Consider the following 8,214-nt stretch of genomic DNA (forward strand, 5'->3'; position numbering starts at 1 on the left):
GAGTTGAGCGTCATCAGCATAGCAGTGATATGAAAAGCCATGTTTCTGAATGACAGAACCTAGTGATGCCATGTAGACAGAGAAGAGAAGTGGTCCAAGAACTGAGCCCTGAGGCACCCCTCACTCCCTAGGCACTCCCCTTTTTAGAGCCCTGCATTTCAGCCCGGGCCCAACGGGCCCTGACTTTTTTACACCCCTTGGGCCGGGCTTCGGGTCAATTTTCACGTCATAGATCAGACGCGTCTGGGCCTCGTGCCTGTTTTAGGCTTCTCCTTATTTTTATATTTTAGATATCCATCAATTAGTGATGAAAGAATTGCCGCGCTGGTGGAAACAACATGAGACCGTGCTGTCAAGAGCGGCTCGACGGTGTTTAGTGTTCAGCAGCAGCAGCATGCATGCAGCGCAGCTGAAGAGATCTGCGTTCAAATGCACGCAATAGGCTTAAGCTTGCCGCACAGCATCCATAATTACTGTAAATGTGTCAGGGGGAAAGAGGATGGAGATATTTGAATTATTTTCTAATAAATAGTGTTTTCTGAGTCCGTGTCGCAAAGATTCAATTGTCGATCCTGACTCGCCACTTCTTCATTAGACGAGCCTTTAGAGAAGTACATCTTTATGGATTATGATTATAATGAAATATTATAATGAGTTTTTGTTTTTGATTTGTTTTATTTCATTAAGTAGTAATTTAAAGCTTTCTATAGATATATTTATCATGTCTGTGAAGCATGTATTCGCTGAGTTTCGGTTCATTTTTGTGAAGCGCTCCTGTTCCATGACGAGATGGCAGAAAGTGCATCATGTTTGTTTTCTTTATTTTATAAAAGCACAACGTTTTGTTGATATTGTGAGTGCACACGAATATAAGTAGACCCTTTACAGTTTACGAATGATGTATTACTCTAACCTTTATCTTTATGAGTAAAAATGACGTATCATTGAAAACAATGCAAGTGATCGCGCTGGCGCCTCCATGTCCTGCAAAGCACGCTTTAGCTTGCACTCTCCGCACAAACTATTGGATACAGCGCACATTTATCTAGGTTTGACGTTTAAACAATGTTATATGCTTGAACTGTTTTATATCTATATATTTTATTTTAGGCAAGTCGTGATGATTCGAGAAGGCTAAATTGAGCAAACATAGGTTCACTGTCTGCCGCTGGCTGCTTGGTCGTTACTTTAAAAAACAAAAACTTATAGGCTATTTAACGAACAAAAAATGCTCCAAACGGTTTTCTAAATTAACTTAATAAAAAAAACCAAACAGAATATAATCACTTTGCCATTACATACAAAACTATTGAACTTGAACTATTTTAATAGCTGGAACAGTAGTATAAGCTGTTTTGGGAGACGGGCTTGGGTCGGACTCGGGCCGGTAATTCTGATGAGCTGTCGGACACGGGCCGGGCTAGGGCCTGAGCATCTCGGGCCTAAATCTGAGGCCCGTGCAGGGCTCTACCCCTTTTGGGTGAACTATCCCTTTAACAACATATTTTTGCATGGGATATAACAGGGTCTGGTACACACCAAACACTAAATATGGAATAAAACCATTTTTTATTACCTCACAAGATTAAATCAACTCTGTCTTCAATTAGTGCCCATTTACAGAATTTTGAATATATTACATACCCTTGGCTATATACATCAGCATGTCTGTTTGATATCTTATAATATTCAACACTGAAATACCATTGCCAGGGTTCTGAAAATCTGACCTGCTGTAGTTGAAGATGTCATGTCCGTCTATAGAAATTAATTTCTGTAATGAACTAATTTCGTCTATAGAAATTATCAACCTTTAACATTATAAAGTGTACCTCACCCTCAGACAGGATATATCCAACCCCTTACCCAAACATGAAGCCTTAAAGTAAACATTGAATCATTACTAAAACAGAATTACTAAAACCATTTTGACCATACTTTAATTCAGAAGGTTTTTTTTTTTTAACTAATGTTTCCAGCTGACTGTCACAGTGTAATAAACATGGTAGCTCAATTTCATGGGTGGTGCATAGTGCTCAGAAATCACACCCTTGATCTTTTAGTCCCATTCCTCCTCATCTCTTTCATGGTTGTTCTCCCACTGAGGTTCACGGAACTGGATGTTAGCCAACATGTCCCTCATAGCCACCATGAGTCTATTCACTTCCTGGTTCAATTCACGCCCAGCACGAGCAACTTCTTGTCTGTCTTCAGGCCTCTGAACATGGGGGGTGGGAGAAGGGGAGAAAAATAACAAAAAACAATCATTAGCAGATGCAAATCATGCTTTGTATAGTAGTATGGCATAAATAATATTGTATATTGTATAACCTGAGGCAAAAAGGGGTCAAAGACTACATGCAGGGTGTTTCAGTGACCTAGAGAGGTTATGGGGAATGTTCCTTCCTGTGTCAAGCAAGATGGGTTTAGGAGCGGGCTGCCTCCCCAAGCTTCTGGGTATTTTTAATTAGGCGGTCCCTCTGAATCCCTCTGAAGTTTGGGCTGAGTAGACTGATCCCCCTCTTCAGGGCTTCAGGTGAACACCCTGCTCAGAGTGTAGCTGTCTGTGGATAGTTATGCTCCAGCACAACACCCCTGCTCAGGGTGTAGCTGTCTGTGGATAGTTATGCTCCAGCACAACACCCCTGCTCAGGGTGTAGCTGTCTGTGGATAGTTATGCTCCAGCACAACACCCCTGCTCAGGGTGTAGCTGTCTGTGGATAGTTATGCTCCAGCACAACACCCCTGCTCAGGGTGTAGCTGTCTGTGGATAGTTATGCTCCAGCACAAACTTACTTTGCTCTGAAATAGAGGTCTACACGGAGGACCCGAGACCCAATGACTATTACTTCGGGTCCCGGGTCTGTTTAACATTGTGTGTAATACCCGAGTCGATCGGACTCGGAGAACACCCGGTCATTATCAGAGTCAGTCAACGCTGTGCGTGTGTTGTTTTGTAACTTTCAACTTGTAAAATTAGGATGAGAAAAGTGTGAGTCGGTAATTTGAAATAAGGTGAAAAAAACAAAAACAAACAAGCGACGTCATCAGAAGCAGGGTGGGCGGAGTTAATGCACACGCACGGTGATAATGGATACCTTCATGAGTGATGCGAGTTATTATTGATTATTTTTAAAATAATATTATGAATGAACCGTCTTGTTGTTATATCTTACATTTTTGCTCAGGCTCGGCTCAGAGAGCACAGAGATGATAGCAAATAAGTAAAGCTAATGTCAGCAGCCATGGCACTGGACGAGCAATCGTTATTATAATCCAAATGGGCAAGCAGTCTAAATTATTATGCAAGTTGACTCGAGATACGAAAAATGCAAAACTGCAAAGTCGCATTTGTCATCCGTCACCGTGACAGCAAGTGGACTTTTGAAACCGGAATAATGAGTGGATTACACATTTCAATTGGCAAGAGAGGAATAACATGGATGGAACTCTCAAGGGAGAAGGCTTCTTACATTAGGTAAGACAAGAAGTTTAATTTTCGCAACTTGTTTATTGACTTCTTAATAGCAATTTGCTGTGGAATATGTGCTGATCGTGTCCAGTCGGGTCTGTGTCTTCCCGGCCGGGTTCGGGTCCATCTTTCAAATAATTGACGGTCCGCGTTAGTTCCGGGTAGTACATTTTTGGCATTTCTCGGTTCTTCAGTGTAGCACATTTACGGGTCTCTTCGGGTTAAAATTTTTTATACAACGGTCTGAGGGCAGCTGTGTTCTAGCCTGGCTTCTATGACTAGGTTGAGTTCCCCTTGTCACAAGTTCTCTCAAGTAAGTGCTGAAGTCTTTGTCTAGGAATCTGCTATTTGAGGATAGCTGTGTTCCAGCTCTGAGACTGCTCCCCTTGTTAGGGTTTTTAAAGGGTTAGTTCACCAAAAATGTAATTTCTGTCATTAATTACTCACCCTCATGTCGTTCCACACCCCTAATACCTTCGTTCATCTTCAGAACACAAATTAAGATATTTTTGGTCAAATCCGATGGCTCAGTCCATTGACAGCAATGCCACCCAAACTCTCAAGATCCTCTTAATCTTAATCTTAGCACTCAGCATACCCAGCTAAAAGAGTTCACCGCTCGCCACTGGTATTAACTAACATGAGCGAACAATGAACAATACATTGTTCATTCTTAGTTCATGTTAACTACACTAGTTAACTAATGAACCTTATTGTTAAGTGTTACCCTTTATATAAATGTATCTGTATACAATAAAGCCACAATACCAACTACCAATAGGAGCTTTCCGGCCGACAGCAAAAAAATTATTGTGCCTTTGTCACATTATGAGGTAAATTCGGCCCTGTACATGATACTGATTTTTGTTGACAAATTGGTTTGGAACATTTGTTGAATAAACAATTAACCTGAACTATTATGCCTGTCTATCTGCTTGACTGACAGTTTTATTGATCACTGAGAGAGCATTGACTTGCTATGATGTTGGTTCAATATAAAAAAAATTTTTTTTTTAAATGATGCTTAGATGTAGTAAACTACTTTTGCCATGTTGCTGTAGCTTAGCTTGCTACATTTCACAGGGCTGTAGCTTTAGTGTAGTGAAGCTTAATTTAATGAAGAGCAACTGTTAGCTTAGCTCACTACATTTTCCAAGTAGCTTGCCCAACACTGGTTACTTACTACAAAATAGTCAGAAGTCAAAAGAACAAGGACGGCAGGAAAGCAGGTTTGACGAACTTTTACGAATCAGTGGTCTGACGCTTGCAAGTTAGACTCCTAAAAACACCTTTGCTCATGCAAACAAGTGCGCAAACAACCGCGGATGATTTCATTTTCCACTCAAGTTGAGTCTGGGGTGTGCGATATACAGTATATCTAACGTGATAACAGTCACCATACAGGTCTTTATGCAAGCAAGAATGAAATAATTTTGTAGGAGGGATGGGAATCGAAAAGCTATTTAAATTTCGGAAATCAGATCAGATGCGTAAGGTCAGGAATCAAATTACTTGTTATAAAATTACATTTCGATTCTGCTTCTCGATTTTTGTATGCACATTTATTGTGATTTCAAAAGATTCAACTGCAAGATGATGAAATAAAACTCACTTCTGCACTCATGCACTGTTTTCTGTGCTGCGTGCGCGCGCACACCCACACACACACACACACACACACACACACACACACACACACACACAAAGCGCACGCACAAAAGCCGCCTCTTATATACGCGAACACTGGACTGAGTTCTCTTTCTCGCATTCATACACATTCGAATGGACAAATACACACATATTTACATCAAAATGTCCCATAAATACAATCGGTTATGTCTTAAGTGAACGTAAAGAGTTGAGAAAGAAAACAAGGGTTTATTGGATCCATGCATTGACAGATGCCGCTGCCGCCAGTCAATAATGTTAATCAAAGAACAAAAGAATAGAAAATCCCTCACTGATCTTGACTGAATCACTTTTGTAACCTCAGTTTATATTTTATTCCTTGTTATAAAATTACATTTCGATTCTGCTTCTCGATTTTTGTATGCACATTTATTGTGATTTCAAAAGATTCAACTGCAAGATGATGAAATAAAACTCACTTCTGCACTCATGCACTGTTTTCTGTGCTGCGTGCGCGCGCACACCCACACACACACACACACACACACACACACACACACAGCGCACGCACAAAAGCCGCCTCTTATATACGCGAACACTGGACTGAGTTCTCTTTCTCGCATTCATACACATTCGAATGGACAAATACACACATATTTACATCAAAATGTCCCATAAATACAATCGGTTATGTCTTAAGTGAACGTAAAGAGTTGAGAAAGAAAACAAGGGTTTATTGGATCCATGCATTGACAGATGCCGCTGCCGCCAGTCAATAATGTTAATCAAAGAACAAAAGAATAGAAAATCCCTCACTGATCTTGACTGAATCACTTTTGTAACCTCAGTTTATATTTTATTCGTCTGTTGTTCGGCGCTGACTGCTGTAATGGCAACGTGCATCCGTGTATGTGATTATTTTGGAGATGTGTTCCAATATAATTTATTCTTATTTAGGGTATAGGCATATTCTATTTTGATCTGCAGTTTAATAAAAGTTCAACAGAAAAAAAAAAAAAAAAGTAGCACTGCACGTGTTTCTGAATATTTATTTTAACAGACTGTATAATGATGAAAAACCACAAACATGACTGGTATAAATAAAATACGCAAATTCCTTCAGCGCACATTTCAGTGCAATATTTTTACAGATTTTTAAACCGTGTATTCAATATAATTATGTTTAATTAAGCTGAGATATAGCACTATAAAATTCTTAATTCATTTGCAACAAAACTAACGTTTTGTGGCAAACGGATGAAGACATTAGTAGGCTTCTCAGCTCGCCCCTCAACATGCACGCATTCTGAGTTTCGGCAGCTCAACACTGAATATTATATTGTGGGTGTTGTATTTTGATTAATAAAATAATTATAAAAATTACAACACAAAAATGAAATTTAAATTACCTTGCTTCTAAATAAATAAAGCAGTTATTTTTATTTCGTTAAAAACGGGCCAAAAGAGACCTCCGAACTAGGCTACCAGAAAGAAGAAGAAGAAAAAAAAAACAATGTTTTTGCAGTATTTTTGCAAATATCAGTATTCAATGTATATACTGTTGTTAAAAACAAAACACATTATTTATCCATCTGTAACTGCAGGTTAAATGCATCCATGTCCCCTCTGAGATACATTAAACTGTGTGAATAGATCTAAATGCTATTTCAGATGGAGACTCCAGAAATGTTTTCTTACGTTGGAATGAAAGACACTGTCACGAATCCGGTCCATGAACTTCCGTCTGTTTGCCATCAGAGGTCACCCTTCTCCCATTACATTGACTCTCACACCACACAGACTGTTACACATCACCCGGACTGCATTTCCCATCAACCATTGCACTGATTACACAGCTGAATGCACTGATCACACACACACACACACAGCTGAATCCAATCAGACATGCTACATAAGCCATGGACTTCCTCTCTCTCACTGCCGAGTATTGTCTAGCGTTTTTCACTCTCCAAGTGTTAGCTACTTTACCAAGCCATTCCATGTTTATGTCCTGTTTGGTCTCTAGTATTGTTCTGCATTTTCCACTCTCCTAGTGTTAACTGCTATACGGAGCCTGTTTATTGTCTTAATTTTGTCATTTTCATAGTTCCTAGTTTAGTTTAGTCTAGTCTTGCCTTGCCTGTTTTCCCGTGTATATATCGCTGCCTTTGTTTTTGGATTGCCCTGTCGTTTTGCCGTTTGGACTCTGTTTGCCTATGCCTGGACCTTTACACCTGTGTTCCTGGATTTATCCCTCTAGTCTTGCCCTTTTGATTCTGTTCGCCGATCGTTGCCCTTCGCTAGCCCTAGGATTATTTTTGTGTCTTGCCCGCCATATACCTGTTTGCCATTGTTCGACGCTGCCTGGGTTTCTGTCCTCTCTGCTTTAAATAAAGCTTGCACATGGATCCGCACCTCTCACATCTCGTCAGCCCCGTTACAGAATACTCGGCCACACAAGGATCCAGCAGCTGTTCAAGAGGACATTGGCCAGGTATGGACACTGCAAGAATATTATTAGCCCTTAAACAAGGCCTGCGATTGCTGGAGAACTATATTAGAGAATTTTTAGCAATCGCGCACTATTCAGATTTACCGGACTGTCTTTTGATAGAGTTTTTTTGTGATGGCATTAATCGACCTCTTAGGTCTAAGCTTAGAGGCGAGGTTCCACGTTCGTCTCTCGCTCAGTTTATGGATTATGCTTTGTTGACTGTTGACTCTGTTTACTGTGGGTGTCACGGAGGAAGAACACGACAAAGTGTCTGTGACTGAAATGGCGGCTATACCAGAGTACGCTCACAAAATGGCGGCTACAGCGGAGCCTGATTGCAAAATGGCGAACACAACAGCGCCCCGTTATGTCACAGCTGATCTTTATGAATCAAGTCAAGTTACCGTTGATCGTCACGAGTCAAGTCAAGTCACAACTGATCGTCATGAGTCCAGTCAAATCACAGCTGATCTCCCTGAGTTCAGTCAAGTCACGGTTGATCATCATGAGTCAGGTCTAGTCACAGTACATTATTATGAGTCTAGTCAAGTCACAACAGATCTTCCTGAGTCGAGTCTAGTCACAGTTGATCTTCCTGAGTCAAGTCTAGTCACAGTTG

The 8,214-nt window shown here is 40.5% G+C and overlaps 1 protein-coding gene across 1 annotated transcript in view; it reads right to left on the minus strand.

The window, feature by feature from the left end:
* Positions 1-1,447: 1,447 nt before the first annotated feature.
* tcf25 (TCF25 ribosome quality control complex subunit) overlaps positions 1,448-8,214 on the minus strand; it is a 139,141-nt gene continuing 132,374 nt past the window's right edge. The window contains exon 19 of the mRNA XM_016231330.1: positions 1,448-2,218. Coding sequence (XP_016086816.1) covers positions 2,060-2,218 — 159 coding nt within the window. The 3' untranslated portion in view covers positions 1,448-2,059. The remainder of the gene's footprint in view (positions 2,219-8,214) is intronic.

The sequence above is a fragment of the Sinocyclocheilus grahami genome, unplaced genomic scaffold, assembly GCF_001515645.1.
Source record: "Sinocyclocheilus grahami isolate Dianchi unplaced genomic scaffold, SAMN03320097.WGS_v1.1 scaffold388.1, whole genome shotgun sequence".
Classification (NCBI taxonomy): Eukaryota; Metazoa; Chordata; class Actinopteri; order Cypriniformes; family Cyprinidae; genus Sinocyclocheilus; species Sinocyclocheilus grahami.